This window comes from Brachycentrus maculatus, unplaced genomic scaffold (genome assembly GCF_059751285.1).
Source record: "Brachycentrus maculatus isolate JH-2025_06_01 unplaced genomic scaffold, ASM5975128v1 h1tg000430l, whole genome shotgun sequence".
Lineage (NCBI taxonomy): Eukaryota > Metazoa > Arthropoda > Insecta > Trichoptera > Brachycentridae > Brachycentrus > Brachycentrus maculatus.
In genome coordinates, this window is record NW_028281178.1 from 201751 (window position 1) to 227979 (window position 26229).

The 26229-nt window shown below is 32.3% G+C and overlaps 1 protein-coding gene across 4 annotated transcripts in view; it reads left to right on the forward strand.

Moving 5' to 3' along the window:
- LOC148302627 (matrix metalloproteinase-18-like) overlaps positions 1 to 21374 on the forward strand; it is a 90942-nt gene extending 69568 nt beyond the window's left edge. Inside the window, exons 6-13 of one of the 4 annotated variants that reach the window (XR_015838619.1) lie at positions 2192 to 2401; positions 4583 to 4745; positions 5645 to 5848; positions 7198 to 7454; positions 8676 to 8835; positions 13507 to 13601; positions 18029 to 18196; positions 20645 to 21374. Coding sequence is in view for 1 of the 4 variants with exons in the window: in XM_088271323.1 (XP_088127449.1) it covers positions 2192 to 2401; positions 4583 to 4745; positions 5645 to 5848; positions 7198 to 7454; positions 8676 to 8835; positions 20645 to 20769 (1119 nt within the window). In the remaining 3 variants the exon portion in view is untranslated. The remainder of the gene's footprint in view (positions 1 to 2191; positions 2402 to 4582; positions 4746 to 5644; positions 5849 to 7197; positions 7455 to 8675; positions 8836 to 13506; positions 13602 to 18028; positions 18197 to 20644) is intronic. The other 3 variants (XR_015838620.1, XR_015838621.1, XM_088271323.1) reach the window with 3 other exon arrangements.
- Positions 21375 to 26229: the final 4855 nt, after the last annotated feature.

The window sequence follows — 26229 nt, forward strand, 5'->3', positions numbered from 1 at the left end:
TAACCAGACATCCATATATTTCTTCATCGTTATTGAGATGTTAAAAATGTGAATAATATCAATTTTAGAGATAAAAGTCAATAAAAAATGTCACACATCGCTCACTCCTTTCAAGAACGTCATAAATCAAAAAATTTGATTTCTCAGGAGAACGTTTTTAAAGTTTAAAAATGCAATACAATGTATTAAAAATAAATATCAAGCCACTTATTGAACTTTATACTGTGCAACAGATCTTTTTAGGTAAACCTGAAGGTTTTTTTTCCATTTGAAAAATATTTAGTATATTTAAAAAAATAATTAAACAATACCTTTTCTTCAAAATGCAAAAACAACACTTTCTGCCCTGTAGCGGGTAAATATTAAGTTAAAAATATGCCTCTTTTGCTGGGATATTGTACATTTTCTGGGCATTCCGAAAACATGAACAACCGAAAATTGACGATTTTTTATTTATGACGTTCTTGAAAGGAGTGAGCGACATGACTTTACCCCTCCAATATACGAATATAATCATAGTATAATAATTTAAATGGAATCTCTACTACGTCAATCATCAACTCGAAAAAAAAACAGGAAACAATTATAAGTTATTTATTCACTAATTCATTTATTATTGTGTTCAGTTAAAAATTATTTGTGACCAGTTCAATGTCATATTCTTTTTCATAATCTTGTTTTTCATCATTTTTTTCATTGCCATACTTTTAGGAGACACGTTGAACAAACAAATGTATAAATCAAGTGTTTTAACAGGTTTAAACAGAATTAAATATAGTGGATCCAATCGAGATATGAAAGTGATTTCAAGATGCTTTATTTATATATATATATATATATATATATATATATATATATATATATATATATATATATATATATATATATATATATATATATATATATATATATATATATATATATATATATATATATATATATATATATATATATATATATATATATATATATATATATATATATATATTATATATATATATATATATATATATATATATACAACTTCCAAAGCTAAGGTTCAGCTATGGGTAAAGTAGTGATTGTTATATACTGTAAAAAGTGATCACTTAAGTCAGCTAATGCCAGGTCAGTACAGCCCATAGATAAAGAGCCACCCTATGAGAAGATGATCTAACTCAGAATAATATGGTAAAATAATATGATACCAGATACTGGAAAATCCTCAAAGGCCTATTTTTTTTGCCTATATTTGGTACGGGCAAAGGGTTAACACGTTTACTGCGTATAAAATAATATCATACAGATAAACTTAAATTCAAATTTTTGAAATCCCATAACTTTGTCCAAAATCAAATTGTCCTTATTATTTGAATATCATAAATAGGTCTAATTCTTTGTGTTTTCAAAACACATAAAACCGGTTACGAATCTTTATCTTTATTCAACACGACTCCCGTGTTTAACGCATGGGTGTTATATTTATTAGATAAGGAAGCCATGTTTGACGCATAGTAGGTGTCAAGACTGTAGGTTACCCCACCCCTGCACTAGAATTTAATAATATAATAAAAAATAAAACCCTTATCCGCACCCCATGGTGCATAGGGCACTGTGTCATATAAACGCAGTGTTATCTTGATCGTTAACACATGAAGGAAAGGTCATCAGCCCTCCGCTTCAGGTACCAGTCCAGGGTATTGAATAAATATTACAGTGAAAAAATCACTTATATTTTTTTTACCCCCCCGGGAAATCGAATCTGGGACCTGCAGTACGGTAGGCAAGTATGCTGACCATTACACTACGAAAAGGTGATCAGCCCTCCGCTTCAGGTACCAGTCCAGGATATTGAATAAATATTACAGTGAAAAAATCAGTTATATTTTTTTAACCCCCCCTGGGAATCGAACCCGGGACCTCCAGCACGGTAGCTAAACACGCTGACCATTACACCACAGAGGCGGACAAATACAATGCCTTTAAAAATTTTTGATTCATATATCGTGGGTATACTGGCAAAAAACGTTAACTCTAAAAGCCTGTTTGAATAATCCCTGTTGTTTAAAAGTTTTAGCCTGAGTAAAAGCTCGAGTGTGTCGGGTTGGTAGCCGAGCGTGCTGACCATAACAGTACAGAGGCGAACCATAGAATTTAATAATAAGACAGTATTTTTTATGTGAATTTATAGATTTGTAATTTTTTTTGGTAGGTTTATGGAGGTGATGCGCATTTCGACAATGCCGAACAGTGGAGTATCAATTCCTACCGAGGCACCAACCTGTTCCAAGTAGCCGCCCATGAATTCGGTCACTCGCTCGGCCTCAGTCACAGCGATGTCAAATCTGCGCTCATGGCTCCCTTCTACAGGGGATACGACCCTACCTTCCAGCTAGACGGAGATGATATCGTAGGAATCCAGGTAAGATTATAAATTGTAATCAATGAACACTTACATATCGTAGTCATACAGGAGAAAGTGACCAAGTGCATTTTTTACAAAGATCATTGACTATTTGATATCTTACTAGCTTAATATTGCCCTGAAAAAATCCCAAAGCGATTTTAAACATTTGAATACAATGACTTGTTAAAAATTACCAACTGCATTGATGTTTATTTTGTTGCCAAGCAAAAGTGACTTAAATGGCCCTCCTAAACATTTTACGTTTTGTTAGTTGGTCACTTTCTCCTGTACGACTACAATATAAACTTTATAAAATTATATTTTTTTACTTTGTTTTAGCCACTTTTTTATTGATACAATTTAACCTACCGGTTTCGACAAGAACCTTGTTATCATCAGGGTTTATTTTATTTCAAAAACATTAAAATACTCTCACCAAAAACTTCCACACACTCCGTAAAAATCCTAAATGTTATTTTTATTATTCATTGCATATCAACCCTAAATAACAACTAATGGAATCACCCAAAAACAGTATGAAGCTCTTTTGTTGTACCAAGGCTTCCATCGTATAATTCTTGGGGTCCGTCTTTTGAGGTTCTGAGTCTAGTAATAAAATTTGTCATATGATTTGTAGCTAATCAAGACATCTAAATAACTAAACAAATAATTAAATTGTTCGATTAGTTAAAATAAAATTAGATTCATTGCCAAAAAATAAGTATACAACATATATCGCTCACTCCTTTCAAGAACGTCATAAATCAAAAATCGTCGATTTTCAGTTGTGCATGTTTTCGGAATGCCCAAAAAATGTACTATATCCCAGCAAAAGTGGCATATTTTTAACTTAATATTTACCCGCTACAGGGCAGAAAGTGTTGTTTTTGCATTTTGAAGAAAAGGTATTGTTTAATTATTTTTTTAAATATACTAAATATTTTTCAAATGGAGAAAAAACCGATCTGTTGCGCAGTAAAAAGTTCAATAAGTGGCTTGATATTTTTTTCTAATACATTGTATTATATTTTTAAACTTTAAAAACGTTCTCCTGAAAAATCAAGTATTTTGATTTATGACGTTCTTGAAAGGAGTGAGCGATATATGCCCAACTACTGCCACTACTATCCCAGTTATACAAACGTTATTTCTAAACACCTTTAGGAATAGTGGGATATGGTTAGTTATCATAGTATTTTATTACAAACCACTAAATGTTATAACGTTAATGAATCATCGCTGTATTCGCAACATAACCTAGCCACAAACATAGAAACTTTACTAAAATTAAATGAGTTAATATATCCCACTCTTTTTAAAAACTGGTCTTTATACTTGATGTAATAGGTGGTTCCTTCTGTTGCGTACTTGTGTTAAATGGCCCGTCACTGAATGGGTTCCTTCTGAATGTATCACTCAATCATATTGGGGCTCTTGGTGTTATCTTGATCGTTTACACATGAAGGAAAGGTGATCAGCCCCCCGCTTCAGGACCAGTCCAGGGTAATATTGAATAAATATTACAGTGGAAAAAATCACTTATATTTATTTGACCCCCCTGGGAATCGAACCCGGGACCTCCAGAACGGTAGCCGAGCGTGCTGACCATTACACTACGGAGGCGAACAACAAATTGTTGATATAAAAACATTAAATAATTCCATCTTTTCTAACTTTTAAATGAGGTTGGCACGGAAGGTAAAAATACCATTCTCGTCCTTAAGCATCAATCGACCGAACGGGTAGAAATACTCATTCGGTCATAATAAGTGGGTTAATTCAATATTAGGGTGACAAATCAGTGATATTTATTTGAAACTCCTTGGGAATTGAACCCATGACTTCCAGCATGGTAGCCAAACGCGGCAACCATTACGCTACAGAGACAGACAAATAAGACATTTGAGTGACCAAATCCAATTTCATACTTGATTTTTATGTTTAACATAAAAATTCCTCCTCCTTCCTGCTAAATCTATTATTTTATACCATACCCTTTTTTTAAATCTCTGAATGTTTTTCAATGGTTTTATAATATAAATGTGGAATTGTTTCATTGGCTTTTTTGTTAATTTAATGTAATGTTTATTATTGTTAATGTAACTTTTGTTTATTATATATTTTTTTTTATGTAAAGCTGTACAATTCCCAAATAAATAAATAAAACATCTCTTACATCTTGAATATCATCACCAGGCCCTGTACGGAAGGAAGACTCAGAATGTCATACCGTCAGGCAATCCCGGATATATACCATCTACTCCTGTGATTCCCGGAAGCGCCGATGAGAGACTGTGTATGGATTCCAAGGTTGACACAATGTTCAACAGCGCCGAGGGCGCCACGTATGCCTTCAAAGGTTTGTGACATCTTTTTAAGAGACTCGAAGAAGTTTTACTGCAGTAAACTAAATGTGATTATTTTGTTTACCATATAATTGATCACTTAATGCTTTTGAACAAGCAGTGTTTGTGAACACTTAATGTGTCATATCGCGCCAACTGCTTAAATGTTTCCACTTGTTTGCATTACATAAAGGTAGAGACTGACCGGAGCTTTTTGTCCTAACATAACGTCGTAACATCGCTGGCGGCGAGCATCCGAAACTATGGATGGAGTGCTCGGTTCGGTGTACTGAATGTGAGTGCCTGAATGCTCGCATCGTAATGTATTACGTTACGACAAAACGCTCCGGTCAGTCTCCACTTTAAGATAAACAACTCAACTGAGCTCGCAAGTTGCCACTTGATGCTTTTCATTGGAATTTATTGGAAATTCTTTGATAAATTACCAAATTTTATCATTTTAATTGAATTTTTTTGATGTTTTTCTTTATTATTATAATTAGACTTGTTTTTTTCATATTGGGTTAAGTTTTTTTACATTTTTTTATTGCTTCTGTTTTGTGTTTTTGAACTAGACAACTTTAAATTAAGTAAACTCTTTAAAAAAAAAATAATAATAACCTGATATTTTTATAACATTTTGAGCGTGTCTAAATACTTGAGAGTTAGTTTTACATTTTGACATCTCTACATAGGTGAAATAGATTATGGAAGTCTGGGTATTTACAGGGTTTATGACCTGTCTTAGCCCATGATAGGTCACAAACCCATTCTGCCATATTCTTATTCATCTTTGTAAAGATGTCAAAATGACATTTTTAGTTCTATTTTTATGAAGAAAAAAAATCTGATCATGAAGAAGCTAATGTAACACCACTTTGTCAATGTTTTTAATTTGATTTAAATTTTTTAGGTGATTATTACTGGAAGTTAACTGAAGATGGAATAGCTGCTAACTACCCGAGACAAATCTCCAAGTCATGGCCAGGACTCCCCGGGAATATTGACGCAGCCTTCACGTACAAGAACGGCAAAACTTACTTCTTCAAGGGATCGAAATATTGGAGGTTTCAGGGAAAGAAGATGGATGGTGACTATCCCAAGGACATCAGCGATGGTAAGCATAAAAACATGCTTCTTCTCCCAAAACTTATGTGCATCTAATGGTGTTGAGGGCACTGCATCATATTGAAGCAGTATTATTTTGACTGTTAGTTACATGAAAGCAAGGCGCTCAGTCCTGCACTTCAGATCTCTCTTCTCCGTCTTATTCCTCATTGCTGAGGGTTGTGACGCTTGCAGAAGCAATGACTCCAGTTATCCCTTGACTGCGCTGCACGTAGTGCTCTAACCACTGAGGTGCCTGCTGCTGCCTTAATTTGATCGGTCCATCGTGTAGGGATCTTCTTCTCCCTCTCTTTCCCTCCAGGCTACCGATCACAACTAGTCATTCCAGGCTATCCTCGTTGCCACGCGCAATGTGTCCAAAGAACTGGAGAATCCGTCGGGTACAGATATTGGCCAGAGTCAAGCCATCCAAGCGTACTTCAGATCAGTGTTCTAGTAAATAAGTTAACAAATATATATATATATATGTAGTCACGCTGGCAACCAATATAGTCACAAATATCTTGCGTATCTTGCTTACTAAAAATCACTTTTTAACCTAGCCGGTTCAAACAGGGGGATCGAAATCTCCATACATGAATTTTAATGTTATAGATTTAGTTTTATAAGAGCTACTTACTCTAATGTGTAAAGGCAACTAGCCGTAACTCAAATTGCGGCTGTTTGGCTTAACACAAAGCATTCTTATAACCATCCTCTATCATACTCAATCACAGATTTTGCTCTATCTCTTTACTTTACCGAGATATTCATTATCCAAATAGTCGCAAAATTGTATTAATTTGATACATGTGTTGGCAAAAAGCATCACTTTAAGTTAACTTTAAACTTGTTTTTCTCAAAACTACTGTTTTTAACTTGCGGCTATTTGCCTTTGCACATTAGCACTCCATATTTTTGGAATCTCAAAAATAATATTAATGAAAATTTTCTCTTTTTTATTTGTGTAATTTCAAATCGTTAAATGAATTAAAATATTATTTTTGATAAAAAGCTCAACCAAACAGTACCATGAGTTTTACACACTTATATATCAGGATGTAAATTTTTTGTCTGCTAGCAACATGTTACTTATTTCACTCTAACAAATGTGGTATTACCACAAGGAGAGTGTGAGACGATTAGATTACTCAGCTTTCATTTGATCCAATTCCCGGCCGATTTATTGCTTATCTATGAAGGATATGAAATCTGTGACTCGTGAGTTACGAGTTGCGTAATACGACTTCCATACACATATGTACTGGGGTCTTTTGGTACCCCGCTTCGGATCACGTGCAATTTTTATATGATTAATATGAGAAAGGTATTAAATTATAATTGTTGTACTATTTGAAGGTTTCACTGGAATCCCCGATAACTTGGACGCCGCTCTGGTCTGGTCGGGCAATGGGAAGATCTACTTCTACAAGGGGGCCAAGTTCTGGAGGTTCGACCCCGCCCAGAGGCCCCCAGTGAAGAACACCTACCCTAAACCAATCTCCAACTGGGAGGGCATTCCTAACAACGTTGATGGAGCACTTCAGTACACCAACGGATACACGTACTTCTTCAAAGACGGAGCTTACTGGAGGTTTAATGATAGAACGTTTAGTGTAAGTAAACATTCCTTCTTTTGTAACATCCTATCATAAAATACATCACTGAGACTGCAATTACAATGAAACGATTTAATCTCTCCGTGTGTACTGCCTAACCATGTGGCCATAAATATTCAGTCACATAGTGTGTGGCCCCATATTTGGGGCGAAGTGATTATTTCTCGAATATTTCCACATTATTTGGACTACCAACACCATCTATTAATAAAACAACACAATTCAATCATTTATCAGCTTGTTACACGTTTTAATGACTGAACAAATGATGTTATAAAATTTCATTAATATCTTACTACTTGGGAGGTTGATTATACATAAAAGTGTAGATAAATATAACAATAACTCTGAATTCTCATTTCTAACAAAGTTAATGTTACCAAAATAAAAAAAATATAGTAAATATAGGTAAAGTTAAAGTTTTTGTTTCTTGACCTCTGACATTCGTCGTAAACCTAAGCACTGAGGTATTGATCTCTTACCGGTGAAGTAACTTTCATAGAGTACTGTCCAAAGTCAAATTTTTAGTTAAGTCAAAATAAAATAAATTAAATACAGTTAGAGACCATGTTCACCAACAAAACAATACCATTTGTGTCACATAAAAGTATTTTTTATCATAAACTATCACCAGACATAGGTTTTTTGGATTTTGTTTTTGTTACTATTTTAGTTGCAAAGAAACATATCTTGGTTTCATTGAGCTGTATAAATATTATCACTTAGGCCAGATTTACATCAGACAGTAAGAGCGTTTGTGCACTACGCGGAATTTTACCGTCCGGTACTTCAGTTAGCGTTTTTAAACGATGATTGGCTTGTGCTTTTGTCCATCTTTCTTTAGATCGGTGCGTGAACACGTTGCGCATAAATTCGATCACGCTAAACTGTCGTGGTTACTTTTACTTTTCAAAACCGACTGCCGGACAGTGAAATTCCGGGTAGTGCGCAAGCCCCCTACATGACTTCAAGCACAAGGCAAGTCAGTGCAGACTCTGTACTGCTATCGTATAAATTGATTTCACGTCAGTACTTCAATATTCCTAGAAATAATATGAAATTTAAATATTTGTGTAAATAATAAAAACACAAAAACTCGAGTGATGACTATGTGTAAACAGTTTAAGTCAGTTCTAGGTGTCAGTACTAACGTCAGTAACTGACTCAATGTAAATCTGCCTTTATTTACTCCATTCATTGCATGTCAATATGCCTTAGGTTGATGCAGCAGACCCCGCTTTCCCGAGGTCCACGGGATACTGGTGGTTCGGCTGCAAATCATCGCCGAGTGGAACTGTCGGAGGTAGGGCACGCCAACAGCTGACGGACGAGAGCAACACTGACGACGGAGACATGACAGATATTGTCTTTGATGCAGGTGAGGTAGTTTGAGATGCAAGAGGGATAACAGCTTTTAAACAACATTAACCTTTAAAAAAATTGGTACAATGGTGCCAAATTTAAACCCATTACATATATTTACTGACCACTAACCTATCGCGGCTGTTCAAACTTAAAACACAGTAAGGGACATTTTCTTTGTAGTGCGTTTTTGTCGCATTTTTGGACTAAGTAGAATCTACTTAGTCCAAAAATGAACTGCAAAAAATGTCCCTTACTGTGTTTTGAGTTTGGACAGCAAATCATCTTTATAACAATCAATTTATTTATCAATTTATATGGATAAATTTGTGATAAAATCGATTCTTGATAACCTAACCTAAGTTACAGATTCAACAAAATTATTTTTTACAAATGATACTAAATACAATATATTGATAGTATGTCTATTTCGGTAACTGATTTTAAATTGTATTAAAAATACATAATATATTTCAAACTGTTCTGTTTGGGTTCTCTTGTACAATATAAAGTCCAAGTGGGATTTGTATATCGTCTGTTTGTAACTGTGTTTTGTCTTACCGTCTTATGCTATTTACTGGCTTATCGGTTGGCTTGAAAGGATAACTAAAAATTGTACAAAATATTATTGTAAAAATGTCTTTTTCTGTTGTTTTTTGTTTATTGTCCGTGGGATTGTATGACATGCTTTATTAAATGTCAAAAAATCAATTATTTAAACTGACGATAACTAATGATCAACATAACATCATTGCCATCAGAATACTAAAAAAAACATGATTTCATAAATAACACTGACCATTTTACAGGGTGGCACAAAATTATTCACCCTATCCGAATATGTCATAGTTTTTGCAAATGGCATTGTACGTCAATCATATTTGACATGTCGCTCACTCCTTTCAAGAACGTCATAAATCAAAAAACTTGATTTTTCAGTAGAACGTTTTTAAAGTTTATGAATTTAATACAATGTATTAAAAATAAATATCAAGCCACTTTTTGCACTTTTTACTTTGCAACACATATTTTTAAGTAAAACCTGAAAGTTTTTTCTCCATTTGAAAAATATCAAGTATATTTAAAAAAATAATTAAACAATACCTTTTCTTCAAAATGCAAAAACAACACTTTCTGCCCTGTAGTGGGTAAATATTAAGTTAAAAATATGCCTCTTTTGCTGGGATATAGTACATTTTCTGGGCATTCCGAAAACATGCTCAACTGAAAATTGACGATTTTTGATTTATGACGTTCTTGAAAGGAGTGAGCGATGTGTGAGCTAAACAGCTGCAGTATACAAACAGAATGATAAAACGGGCACAAATGTCTATATAAACTGGCGGCAGCCACTTAATGGATATCATATTTTCCACTGAACCGAAAAAAATATTAAAAGTTCCAAATAAAGATTTCCAATAATCAAAATCTATTTTTTTTTATTTAGTAAAAAACTTATTCAAAAACGAAACGCGATGATTAATTTTGGGCCACCCTCGATCTGTTGTATACTGGAGCTGTCTCGTTCACAAATGTCAGATATGATTTGACGTCCGACACTATTTGCAAAAATTATAACATCTTCCGATGGGCTGATTAATTTTGCGCCACCCTGTACATTAAAAAGGCAGAATATTTTTGGTCTTTTATATTCTTATGATTAAACCAAGGTTTGATTTTTGTGCTGATTCTAACTAAAAGCAGCATAAAAAAATATAGGAAGGCGGGTGGCTCGGAAACTCCGTGAAACTGAAAAGTATGAACTCCAACGCTACAATAAATCTCATCATGATTCATACTCCATCAATATAATTAGCTAAAATTCAATTCCTTTTTCCCTGTATTGGAGTGTTTAGCACATTTGGTTACCATATAATAAGATCAACAGGAAATCAGACAACATTTTAAGTGCGTCAAAATACTTGTTCACAAATCTGGATTATCTCCAATTATAGGAGATATATTTTTTATTATTTTTTGACATCTCAACATAGATGAAGAAGAATATGTAAGAAGTATAAAAATATTCGGACCTTACAACTAAATGAAAGAGTTCCTGCTCAATAAAAAGCTTGTTTCATCTCACCATAGATGTGTCTAGTGATTCAAGCACTATGTTTTGAATTTGAATAATATATGAATATAGAACTTCCAAGAATTTGAGTAGTGTGGCTGTCAATCATGGGTAAAATTGGTGAATGTTACACGTGTGTAAAGTGATCACTTAAACCAGCAGCCTATGACGGTCGTAAGCCCCGTAAATGCCCAGACTCCCATATTCTTCGTTATCTATGTTTTTTTTTTTAGATGGGAATTGCATTTATTATTTACCTTGCTTATTATGTACAAGGTTTATAGATCATTTAGTGGATTTTTGTTTCTTCTAGCTAATTAAATATGTTTTTATTTGAATCTGTTTTGGGAACAGGAGGGATGATCTTGTATGGGTCAAATAGGAACTTCTCAGCATTTGCTCATTGCTGGGAGGAAACCACGTAAAACTCCTCAGGAGAAGGCGGACTGTTGACTGTCATCAGCAGACCTTCCGTTCCACTAGAATCTTTATCTATGTTGAGATGTAAAAAAATATATATACAACTTTATTACTTTAAATATCTTAATGAAGATCAAACCTTGAATCTCTTTATGGTAGCCTAACGTCCTAATCACTAGACTACAGGAACAAATGTCCTGATATTAAACATTCGTGACGGCTGTAACCTTGCATCTTTAACAACCTCATTTGATCTCGTCATTATGAGAATTTGAAAGATCACGACAATGGGGTATTATCATGTGTATTTAATCATCATATTAAATTTTAAAAGTAACAAGAAAGAAAGAAAATGTGCAGGATAAAACTATATATTGTATATTTTAATTGTACGAAAACAATGGCAATATAATGGACAGTCATGATGTCAACCGCAAGACTCATGCGTTCTTTGATTCATGTACTTTTATAAACTCTTACCCAGTGATGGGATTCAAAATTTTCAAGAACCGGTTGGCCCTTTAGGTACTACCTCTACCTCTACCCTATAAAGAAATTATGTATCAAATGTTTCTATCTCCTTCTGGTCCTGTGGGAGACCGGCAAGTTATAGAAAGGAAAACATTGTTTACTTGTACATGTTTTGAAGCGTATATCTTTCACAATATTCTTTTTACTAAGTGCTTAACTTAACCAAATTTTTCCAATATTTTCTCTTTGTGCGGTTCAAACATTATCAAGTAAACTGAGCGTGCTCCGATACATGATCTCAATGGGAATATTGTGTGACACCAAAGGGTTCGGCGAACTCTAAAAATTTTAGGCACCGGTTCAAGCGAACCGGTGCAAATCGGCTGAATCCCATCACTGCTCTTACCGCGGAATTTGTCCCTGTTCTAAGTATTTTGCGCTGGGAGCGTGAAGCTGAAGACAGTGAAATTTTTTATTTTTAAAGTCCTGAGGTACATATATAAAATAGTACAAAAAATGCCATAAAAAAAAGATGAACCTAGCAGAAGTTTATAGGTATATTTATCTATAGATTCACATCTACATATACCCCAAAGTGATCTTTTAAATTCTCATAAAATCCTTTTAAAAAGCCATATGTATCAACGAAATGTCTCGGTAAATTCGATTTTGAGGATGACATCTGAAAAATAATCGCATTAGATATCAATTATCGAATGCATAAGAATCTTCTTCTTCTTCTTGGTGTAGGCCTCGTGGTCTGTTTTTAAGCCTCCTGCAATGTCGATTCCCAGCTATCGATCCATCTCTTTGAGCATAAGAATCACACCTGAATCTGAAAAGATGAAAATCCTCGTATAACAGTCATTAAAACATTGAATTGATTCATATGGGTTTAACATAATTATGATATTGTTCAAGTAGAACGTAGCTTTGGTAGGTAGTTAATATAACACACATTCAAATTTTAAATAGCAAAAGTCTGTTATTTTTTAAAATAAATAACAGACATTTGTTCAGTTATATCACTTTGTTTTCTAGATTTATGTGCTTTTACACAAAGCCAATTATTGTCGCTTTATTATACATAGTATTAAAATGTATGTAATTCATGAAATGTAAAACAAAGATAATATTTCAACTCTGTTTTCAATTTAAAGTCTATTTCCTATTTCTAAAATAAACTAATGTTCGATTTCACAACAGTAATTGACTGAGAGGTTGTTCTTATGGCCATCTTTTTGTTGATCATTGAATTGAATACATACATTTTATTTTCAAAATTGTTGCAAACAAAATCTTTTACAATCATTCATTTAATCCTTTGAATATTTCATTGCTTTAATTTAATTTAATTCATTCACTACATTTATTGTGAAGTAGCATTGCCCGCCTCCGTAGCGTAATGGTCAGCCTACCGTACCGGAGGCCCCGGGTTCGATTCCCAGGGGAGGCTCAAATAAATATAAGTGATTTTTTCACTCTAATATTTATTCAATATTACCCTGGACTGGTACCTGAAGCGGAGGGTTGATCACTTTTCTTTCATATGTTAACGATCAACATAACACTGTGTTTATATGACGCAGTGCCCTATGCACCATCGTGTGTGTTTGAAATAATTTTAACACTTGAGGATGTGAAATAGGAAATTAGCGCAATGATTGAAAAGCGACGATCGTTTATTTTAAGTTATAACATTGGTTTATCGTTTCTTTCTAGATGCCAAATCCGCTCCGAACTTTTGGTTTTCATCGAAACGATGAAAAGCTTTGCGGTTTAGGCAACTACCTATGCTGATACTATATTTGCTCATTGTATGTGATGTGTTTTATTTTTCATTCATTTTATTTTATATTAGTTGCTTGAAGCTTCGCACGTCGCATGCTAACCTAGTCATAATAATCACGGTATGGGGTTTTTATTTTAAATCTTTGTATTTATATTGCCATATCGTTATAAAATCCAATGAATAGCAATCCAACAATGTATTGCCGATTGATGTCATATTTTATAGCAACTTTATTTGCTCAACTACTTAACCTCAAATAATATGTTGTCTATATGCCTCAAATATATAAATCTACATATAAATTATCACAATGTAGAAGATTTTTTTACAAAAATTACACAATTCTCTTCTAAATTGTGACGATTTCTATGGATGTTATCATAGATAATATTATTTTAGACCCCCAAGTAACAAGCCATGTCATATCGCTCACTCCTTTCAAGAACGTCATAAATCAAAAAACTTGATTTTTCAGGAGAACGTTTTTAAAGTTTAAGAATATAATACATTATATTAAAAATAAATATCAAGTCACTTACTGAACTTTTTACTGTACAACAGATCTTTTTAGGTAAAACCTGAAGGTTTTTTTCCATTTGAAAAATATTTAATAAATTTTTAAAAAATACTTAAACAGTACCTTTTCTTCAAAATGCAAAAACAACATTTTCTGCCCTGTAGCGGGTAAATATTAAGTTTAAAATATGCCTCTTTTGCTGGGATATAGTACATTTTCTGGGCATTTCGAAGACATGCACAACTGAAAATTTACTATTTTTGATTTATGACGTTCTTGAAAGGAGTGAGCGATATGTTAGCTTTTATTTGCTTTATATGAATTTTTACTATATTATCATATATTCGTCAATAAAATCATTAAAAAAAAAACAATTAATTAGAATTACAGTAAAATGCCTAAATATTTTGGATAGGTTTTAGTTATAACAGTGTTTTTTTGTTGCTTTTGCAGCTGTTTTATTTATTGGTAGTTTTTTAGTGAGTTAACTAATTGTAAAACTAATAAATTTGAATTACTATGTACTTTGAAGTAGTACTAGATAGCTAGATGTGTGTTTTAATTTATTTCTTTTATTCATCATAAGCATAATCTTTTTAGTTGAATCAACAAAGAAAACTTAATAAAAGTTGTTAAATTTTGACTGAAATATTGAATTTAATAATATGGTGTGAATAAATTAATGGAAACTTTATTAAAATGGAAATAAGCATTCTTCAAGAAAGTTTGCTTAATCATTTTATCAACGATTTAAATTATTTGCAATTTTTTTGTTGTTGTATTTTTAAAAATCAAATTGCAGTCTGTATTATCTGGTATATTATCAGGTGTCACCTAAAATAATAAACTCAATTATTTGAACCTATTTAGGTATTATTTATTTAGGCATATTTATGCACATTTACTAGCGAGTTATTTATTCAATATTACCCTGGACTGGTACTTGAAGTTGAGGACTGATCGCCTTTCCTTCATGTGTTAACAATCAAGATAACACTGTGTTTATACGATGCAGTGCCCTATGCATCATGAAGTGTAAATAAGGGTTTCAATACATAAATAAAATAAAATAAACTTCTTGAGTTTATTTGAGAAACCATACAAAATTTCAGTATTCCTTAACCCTTACTGGTCCAATGTCGAATCTCATTCGACATCGATTTTTTGCTCTTAGGTCCCATGTCGGATGTTATTCGACATTTTTTTCATCATTAGTATTATTTATTTAAATTCCAAGCTTACATTTTTGTCACTCGTATCTATTACAACAGTATGTGGAGCAGAGGACAAAAGATTTTTTTCCGATTGGAATGTAACTGTCTACCTAGATTTTTTTTTTTAATTTTGGGGGACCAGCAAGGGTTAACTAAAAGATTGTGTAAAGTATGAGCCATATTTGTACTATTTTGTGTTTAAAAATGTTGTCCCTAACAGTGTATTGTTAAATTTGATGTAATTTTAAGCTTAGTAAATAACATGACTGAAGCTATTTTGTTTTAACACTTATGTATTTGTGTAGGTTGAAAGTATTGTGTTTGTGTAACCTAACCTGTTGCTTTTGTCTAAATTAGTTGATTTGTTTATCCGTTTATATTACATGCAATTCTGCATGGACCACTTACTCTTCTCTTCTTCTTCCCTGTGATCTATTGTTGTCATTGTTTGATCCTAACCCCTTTCAACTCCAGACAAAATCATTGCTACAAAAAAATAACTATTCTAGATACAATTTTTAAGGAAATGAGGGTATTAAAAACAAAACTAGAATTCTTCGATGGAGTCACATATGTTCACCATCAGAAAAACTTCAAACTAGTCAAACTTCTATAATATGAAGTCATTCAATCAGAGTTAAGAATTCCTGAATTTATAAATAAATATTTATTTATTTTATTTATTGTGAGTGCGGACAGTTGGTTTAATTCCATATTGAATTGTTAAGTAATATATACATCCAAAATTAAACACGGTTATTGGATTGGATTCTACTTTTATTAACATATCGTTCACTCCTTTCAAGAACGTCATAAATCAAAAAACTTGATTTCTCAGGAGAACGTTTTTAAAGTTTAAGAATATACTAAAATGATTTAAAAATAATTATCAAGCCACTTATTGAACTTTTAACTGTGCAACAGATCTTTTTAGGTAAACCTGGAAGTTTTTTCTCCATTTGAAATATATTTAGTACATTTCAAAAAATAATTGAACAATACCTTTTCTTCAAAATGCAAAAATAACACCTTAGCGGGTAAATATTATGTTAAAAATATGCCTCTTTGCTGGGATATAGTGCATTTTCTGGGCATTCTGAAAACATGCACAACTGAAAATTGATGATTTTTTATTTATGACGTTCTTGAAAGGAGTGAGTGATATGTAAGTATGTACAAACTTTTTTTTTTTAATTTTCCAAAAGAATAAACTTTATTGTTGAATTAGGATGAGTCAGAAAGCAAGTTCCATGAATAAAGCGGAATTTGAAATACAACGCTGTTTTTAAGTATTTTTTAGCAGAGTTTTCAAGTATATAAATATTTTAAACAACAAAGCCCACAATTGGCATTCCGTTAGGGTATTTATTTTAAAATCTTATAAAATTGGATCTGGCGGATTTTGAAAGAAGGCGACACATAAAGTCATGTTTATCTCACCAAAGTAATATATTTATCAAATTTACTTTCATTATTAGCAGTATTTTTTAAACAATAACACATAAAATCCTCATTTTAATATATTGGATTCTATCTATCAAAATTACTTCATCAGTCAAAACAAGAAATGAAAATTGTATCTTAATAGTTATTTTAGACTAAAACTCTATCGTGATCATCCGTAAACATTGCAAAGTTGTCAGTCTGTCAAACCTTTATTTAAATGATCAGTTCTCTCTTGGTAAAATTTTCTTAGATGATTTTGAAACTAAGAACAATGCTGATTTTATGTAATTTAAAATGAGGCGCCTTCCAGCTTGCAGAATCAAATTTCTTTTTTGTTTTTATCAACCATTTACATAGTAAAAACAAACATCTATCTTTAAAAAAAATCTAGCATTCAATACAACATCATTATCAAACACCGTATATGAAACATACATTCGAGTCGTTACTGAATTTGGTTTTTGGATTTGATAATTTAAAATTAATTGCGCATTAGCACAAATTTGGTTGCGTATTGCATATTTTCAGCTCCCAATACATATATTAGAGAATTTCACATTAGAAACTTAAGCTGGAATGAAGAAAAATTAATGATAGCTGAAAAAAGTATCAGTTTTCACTTTGATTCCAAATGTTTATGATAAAAACTAGCTATGTTTCTATTTTCATAAAAAAAACTGAGCCTTACTTTTAGTTTTTTTCTTTTTTTAATTAAAATTTCACTTGGTAAATATCACTATCTATTGTGACACAAGTTTCGATGCATTCCGCATCATTTTTAAACAAAGTATGATGCGGAATGCATCGAAACACATGTCACAATGGATTTTAATAAACAGTGGTATTTACTTAGTGAAATTGAACCCTTTGCCCTGGAAAGTTTTTTGGTTTGTACATACTGCAATAACTCAATTAAAAATTAAATTGCGAGACTTATTATTATTTATTTATACTTCAATATAATTCTGATTAATTATTATATTGAAAAGTAAACAATTAATATATTAAAAGTATTGAGTATTAAGACTTTGTTTTCTTGGCGTTATAGCATCAAGAGTAGTAGGAAACTATGATTACCGCCTCAATGGCGGCACTCCAGTGCTAAGGGTTAGATTTAAAATGGACAGGCATTACCACAAAGTGACTGTTGAATAAATGAATGAAGTTTAAATTGAGGTTTTTAGCAGGTAGCAGTTTTGCAATGTTTTTCACTTCTCTACCCTCTCTTTCACCCTTCCTGTCTTGTTTAGTACATATCGCACCTCTGTTTTGCAGTGTTCAACGATTACTCAAGGGAAACTAAGCCATAGGAACATCACCCAGACTGTCGCCAACCACAATTTCTTAATTCTATTCACTTGCAATATTTCCAACTGAGCACACTTAAACAGAATACGACTGCTAGTGTGTGTGACGGCCGGCCTTATGAAAACCAATCAATGTGTATGTTTGCCTTCTTTACCTATATTTTCATTTCAATTAACACAAATACTCAAACGAAGACCGGTTCCTCCATTCTGCCCACTTTGCAACACTTGACGGCTGTTTTGAAAGTGAACATTAAGATGAGTTGCCTGAATATAATATATGAATGCAAACAATATTACTTCACCGTTAATATAAACTAATAATGTAAGGGACAAAAAGGCACTTTTAAATAGGTAATTTTTTAGGATAAAGCATTATATCTTTCTTATTACAAATTTGATTGAAATATATGTACGGCAGGCCAGTTCAACCTATACATGTTGTAAATGTGCAGTCTCGTTTGAAATTTTTACTCAAAAACACACAAAACGTATGGCTATTTCCGTTATCCGCCCAGTCGTTGATATATGCGACCTACGTATTGATAGTTTGTTTAGTGATTTAGCTTTAGCATGCTAATCATGCCACTCAAGTGGACGCTGCCATTAGACTCAAATCCAGGTTTTATTTTATACAAAAGCGACCTTTCCTGTGCGTGTGCTTGAGGGTTATAGTGATATCTTGTAGGTCGAAAGATCCGTGCAAAAAATAACTGTAATTGCACTTTTTGTAAAGTCCAAAATAGCTAATTGACTATGGAAGTTGAAATATTATTTATGGTCGCTGGGTTTATAAGTAAATAGCACTTTGTTTTGTGCCATTTATAGCTTTCAAGTAGCCTAAATGTTTTTTTTTTTTTTTTTTTTAGTAGAATCTCTTAAAATAGCTACCGCACGCTTCTAATCAACAAAGATTTACAAAATTAGAAGTTCTCCAGTATAACTTTAACAGAATTACGATAATCTTTACGCTAATATAGATAGGTCCTCTACATTATTTTCATTATCACTATTTTCTTGAAAATTTCAATTCAAATCATGTGTAATATTATACGGTATGGTTTGTAGTATTATCATTGAGTATAGTGAAAATTTTTAAACAGGGATTAGATTAGTAACAAATTACTCAGTTATCAGATGTACCTTGCAACTGGTTAAATTAGGTTGAAATAAGGAGTGTATTTTTGAAGATATGAAAGTTTTAAATACACAATATTTAATATTACATAGTTCCATATATATATAACTCAATTTCTTAATTTTGTCCACTACATTAGTTCATATTTTCAGTGATGATATTATTGAATATTATTGATTATAAAAATATATACATATGATCAAACTCCAAGTCTAATGAGGGCATTTTCCTGGGTAATTTTGCCATGTGCCTTTTGCACATTTTGCAGATTGCATTGTAGCGTCCACCATTTGGGATGATGTTGGGTTATGATGGACGTTGTGATGTAGTCTTTCGATAAAAGATGCGAATCACACGATATATTGACGGGGGATAGCGCAATTATCATCGCAATGGATTGTTCATTCTTAAATATTTGTAATTAGATATTTACAAGTACAGTCCAATTAGTTTAGAGAAAACATTGCAAATGTAGTAGTGTTCCAAGCAAAATGAGATGAAGGATAGTGGAAGGGTATTTGAATGCATTAGTGTCCGGTTTTAACTGGTTACTTGAACTTTGATGTGTTACTTGAGCCCAGTACAAAAAAAATATTTAGATCTGTATTTTGTCTACAATAATGAACGTATCGACATGATTCATTGTTTCCAAGTGACACTTATTGTCACAATACGTTCATTATTGTAGACCAAATACAGATTTAAATATTTTTTTGTACTGGGCTCAAGTAACACATCAAAGTTCAAGTAGCCCCGTTCTATGGTACTTTTATAAAAATATCCCCATTTTCTCAATATTTTTTGTTTGTATCACTACTACTCACAAGCACAGTTTTCCCTAAAGTTTTTTTCAGTACTTACTGACATTTTCAAATAGATAATGCTCTCAGTACTATTTAACATTAAACATATGTACCAGTTTAACTGAATATTGTGCTTCAACGTTTGTGGACATTCAATAGGTTTATGTTGAGTATTTGTGTTAATAATTTCTTTGTCTTGTGTATATATGTTACCCGTTTGTCTGTGCACGTTTTTACACAAATATAATGGTAAAATAAAATGGCTTTAGACTATGATGATGTTACATTTTTGCACTACGATATCATCCATAATATTTCATCACTCATTCACAAAAAGCGCACACTGTAATTAAAATAAATGCACTCCCATGTGCCAGGTTCAATATAAGCCAGTGTGGGCTACATTGGTGTAACAAAATTTGTAAATATATATTTTTTTTACATGTGATAATGACAATGGCACTGTTGTAAAATACATATTATTTATGTTAATTTGAAATGTGTAATTTGAATTCACTGTTTGTATTTGAGCACTTTAGTGCACAGTAATTAATTCACAAGCAAAAATGCATTACTGCACTTTGCATGAGACCGGAGTCGTTGGGATTGTTCATGTGTTAATTGTTTTATTTTGATGCGATAGCGGGTGCCGATGAACGGAATTCCGAATCACCAAGAAACTCCAGTCCATCCCGAGAGACTTCCATCATGACAGTTCTTCTGTCGGCCGTTGCAATTCTGTTGACGGGGCACAGGACAATAACGTAGGAGAAAACCATCACCACCGTGGTCAATTCAACAAAGTTGTGCTGAGAAGAAACACCATCAAAATACAGTGAATAAGAATATCTAAATTGTGTCTAACATCAACTCCGCCGGCATTTTGAAGTATTACAAGACAATAATTCAACCCTTTCAGCGGTCACTTTGACGTTTCGTCACTGGCCGAAAGAAAGCTCAGGTTGGCAAAGGATTCTTAAAATGCCGGGGTGTAAACAAACTAGGTATAAACTATTTTGTGGCTGTGTTTCAAGTTAAAGAACAATCATAGATAATAAAATCCATATTTATGTTAGTTGTATACAGTATTTTTCGAGTAAATAAATGTATTTTTGTACGCTAGCGAATGTCTGATGTGGAATTAAAGAGTGTCATATACAAGTCATAGAGTATTGACGAGTGTCATTCAATTGTTTTAATGCTTAATATAGTTTGTGTAAAAATATAGGCATTATCGAATGCATTCGTCCGATGCTCATCCTACGGCTAAGTAAACTTTTTTATACAAACTAGTATGTATGGACTAAGGTCGATTCTATGCAAATAATTAGTTTTTTTATATCACAAAATATAAAATCCTATTTTGACTAAAAGGTATTTTTATACTAATCTTCTTTCACGCCCCCTCATTTCTCATACGATATAAAAATAAATATATATTTATATTTAAACATGATTATCATCAAATTTACTTGTATGGTAAGTTTTTCACCTTATCAACAAAGTATGTATTGAAAATATTAAGCGATTTAAATTATTATCTTAAAATCAATAAAAGATATTTATTTAAACAGTTATATCAATCAATAACAGGTAAATAAAAAATGTATTTTTTGTTATTAGTTTAGAAATTATTATATGAAATGATAAAATCGTAGTTCGAATTTTCAACCATACTAGAAAATTTTTAAACCAGTGTCTTTTAAATTTGATAAAATTTTCGTTTAACGATAAAAAATACATATTTGATAAATAATCGGTTTAAATCGCACACATTTTATTTTGGTATGTTGTTACATTTGTAAAACACATTGATAATATTTGTTTTCACAGATATCCTAATTTAACCGAGTTTCTACAGTTACTAGTCAAAAAAAAAAAAACTTTTTTTCCTTTTATATATATTGACATATATCGCTCACTCCTTTCAAGAACGTCATAAATCAAAAAACTTGATTTTTCAGGAGAACGTCTTTAATGTTTAAAAATATAACATAATGTATTAAAAATAAATATCAAGCCACTTATTGAACTTTTTTCTGTGCAACAGATCTTTTTAGGTAAAACCTGAAGGTTTTTTCTCCATTAGAAAAATATTTAGTACATTAATATAAATAATTAAACAATACCTTTTCTTCAAAATACAAAACAACACTTTCTGCCCTGTAGCGGGTAAATATTACGTTAAAAATAAACCGCTTTTGCTGGGATATAGTACATTTTTTGGGCATTCCAAAAACATGCACAACTGAAAATTAACAATTTTTGATTTATGACGTTCTTGAAAGGAGTGAGCGATATATGTATTTAATTTTAAATTAATCAAAACTGCCTTTAAACACTTATATCTATGTATAACATTTATGTAAGTGTTTTAATATTCATTGAAATCAAACAAATTGTGCCTTACGTATGAAAACATTAAAAACCTATTTAATTCTTTAAAAAAATATATTACAAACAAAGACCTTTTTAAAAGTGTTCTTACATTTATCATTAATTTTGTATCTGTCAAGGATTCATTCATATACTTTTTAATTTTTTTAACTCCTTATTAACGATAATTTGATTAATGAAAATCAAGAACATAAACATATCAGAAAGAGAATGAGAAGAAAATTTTAAATTTTACTCCCATTATTTTTAAATTTATTTATATATATATATTTTGAATATTTGCGTCATAAGGTGTGTGTCCACTAAGCTTACAAACAAGTAGATTGTAACTGTTGTGCACATTCAAGCGCATTGAGCGTGTGATGGTCAAATCATCTCGACATGATAATTTTTACTATTGACACATAACAGCAAAGATGTTTTAAACGGAATGGAATGTGGAGAATGTTTTTTTTGGTATTGGCTGATTGTAACATTCATTATTCCATCCATGTCTGAACGTTCTCATTTTTCAAATTCCGAAACCTCTTTATATCGATATTTAGTGGACGGGCCTCTACGAGTGTGTTAACTTTTTTGCTATGTCGGATGTTTTCTGAAGATAAGCAGAAATAAACCACATACCTAAGCAAAAAAGCAATTATGTAATTTGTTTTAAATTAAACTGATTTAAACTTCTTCATTATTTATTGTAAAATAATTGTCTTCCATTATGTGAATGATTAAATAAATAAATAAATAAAAAATATGTTTATTTTTTTAAATTATTGCATCCTTCCTGTCTTTCTATCTTTCAGATTTAAATTTTTAAAAAAAATTATTGTCACAATGCATTAAAATGATCGTATAAAGCCCTTTTTGGGCTCTACGTAAGATATTGAATGCTCCACACATCGCTCACTCCTTTCAAGAATGTCATAAATCAAAAACCTTGATTTTTCAGGAGAACGTTTTTAAAGTTTAAAAATATAATACAATGTGTTAAAAATAAATATCAAGCCACTTACTGAACTTTTTACTGTGCATCAGATCTTTTTAAAACCTGATGGTTTTTTCTCCATTTGAAAAATATTTAGTTTACTTAAAAAAATTATTAAACAATACCTTTTCTTCAAAATGCAAAAACAACACTTTCTGCCCTGGAGCGGGTAAATATTAAGTTAAAAATATGCCTCTTTTGCTGGGATATAGTACATTTTCTGGGCATTCCGAAAACATGCACAACTGAAAATTGACAATTTTTGATTTATGACGTTCTTGAAAGGAGTGAGCGACATGTGATATTAATTAACATGTGATACATTAAGATGGATATACAGCAGGACCTCTTTAATCCGAACCGCCGCTAATCCGAACACCTCTGTAATCCGAATGCTCACTCATCCCTTAAATATATCCCTAGAATGGGCTGACCAGGTGTATATTCCTGTGCCAGAAAAGGCGCTTTTCCATAAATTGAGAGACTAAGCTTTTTACATATCTTCTTGTTCTTTTTCTAGATCCTAAGGATCTGTTTGTGCCTCCGCTTGTAGCTCTTGGGATGTTGACTCCCAGTTGTCTTTCCACCTTTTTGGAGGTCTGTCTGGGGGTCTGCGTCCTTCAGGGATTCCTTGAAGTGCGATACGCGGAAGTCTGTCATCTGACATTCTGTTTACATTATCATTCCAGTATCGCCTTCGTTGTCGTCCCCACCTCACGATATCCTCCGTCTTACACATGCTCCGGATGTCGGTATTTCTTACTCGGTCTCGCAATGTGTTTCCGGTTATGGATCGGAGAGTCTTCATCTCGGAGGTTCCAAGTCGAGATTTTTTACATATCATTAAATAAATCGCGACCAACTAAAATATCGTGGGTATACGGGCAAAAAACATTAACTCTAAAACCCTGTTTGAATAATCCCTGTTATTTAAAGCTTTTAGCCTGAATAAAATACCCGCTATTAAACTTTGAGTTGCATTTACTTTTAAAACCACATAAATATGATATTTCAAACTACTTAGTGTATTTTGCCAGTTTAAAGAACGTTGAAAACTTTATAATACTGCATCATTAACCTGTCCAGAAAGGAGTTATTTAAAAAAATATTTTTTTACTTTTTATAATTTATATCAGTCAATGCTACATATAAGCAACATATTTTCTTGAAAAAAGAAAAAAAAACATTTACACCTGTAAACATGATTTTCGCAACATTGGCAATTTTGACATAAATCATGTTTTTAACATGTTTTGATATAAATCACGTCATAAATCATGTTTTGTATTGGTCGTATATATACGACCATACTCCTGGAAAGGTTAAGTCAAAATTGCACATTTTCCAGTTAACGTTTTTGCTAGTACACCCATAATATTTCATTTAAAAAAAATAATTAATAAGTACATTTAAAATTTCACAATACATCGTTGTTTTATTTGATAAAAATACTCTACAGATTCTCTGTACTGTAATCCGAACGCTCCACTAGTCCGAACAGTGGGTAAATTTTCGGCATTCGGATTATAGAGGTCCTGCTGTATTTCTTCTTCTTTATGTGCCTTGTCAGGTCCCCCCAAAGGTATATAAATATAATAAATCAGGAATTTATTCCTTACAGTGCTCATCGTGTCCCAGCCTATATATAGGAAAAACATCTAGGAATTTTAACATCCGATGTAAAAAACATACACGATACCTTAATAATAATAATTTTTCTGAATTTGCCAATCACTTAATAGAAAATAATCACTCATTTGATAAAAAATAAAGGTCTAAATATATTACACATATGCTATAGAGGACTTAAATTAGATTAATAATAATAATAAAACCCTTATCCGCACCCCAATGGTGCATAGGGCACTGTGTCATATAAACGCAGTGTTATCTTGATCGTTTACACATGAAGGATGGGTGATCAGCCCTCCGCTTCAGGTACCAGTCCATGGTAATATTGAATAAATATTACAGTGAAAAAATCACTTATATTTATTTTACCCCCCTTGGGAATCGAACACGGGACCTCCAGAACGGTAGCCGAGCGTGCTGACCTTACACTACGGAGGCGGACGATTAGATTACTTAGATTAGATTAAATTAGATTACTTAGAAATATTAGAAATTAAAAAGGCAGTTTAATAATAATTTACAAATAATAAATACACAAGTAAATGATTTTGCTAAAAGTCTGTTATTAAATATGTTTTCAATCACTCATCATCCCTGATCCCTTTTGACTGACTGTCAATCAACAAAAAAAAAAAAAATAAAATAAAGCCACTTGAGATCTACCTAAGCTTCTTTCCCTAACCGTCAAAATATTTTTAATATTGTTTAGTAGATAGAGTTTTAGTATTAATCAGTCGTGATAAAGAAGTGGTTAGCTTCGAAACCGGTAGACATTATAATTAAGTTATAATTAAATATTTATAGTGATTTTAAAACAAAGTTACATTTTAATTATAAAATGGAAGATCACAATGTTAGTGCTTCAAATATAAATTATATTGCCAAAGGCTTTGCGGTCTTGTGCCATCCAGAACAACTCCTTGACTCCTCTCATCTCACTCCAGTCGCGAATGTTGCAAAGCCACGATGTCTGTCTTCTACCAGCTCCTTCTTCTTTCCATGTTCGCTCCCTAGGGGGAGCATATGGCCAACATGACACGTCTCTAAGTCACTCTGTCACGCGCCATCTCTTTGGCTTCTTCCCAGGTCAGTCCGGCGTCTTGAAGTTTCGCTGAGTATAGTCGGTGAATGGTCGTCAGCGGCCTTCCGGGGCGCCGGAATCCTCGGGGTTGGAAGAAGAGACTAAGCGGTTGATGCTCTCAGGTGGCGTTCTAAGGACA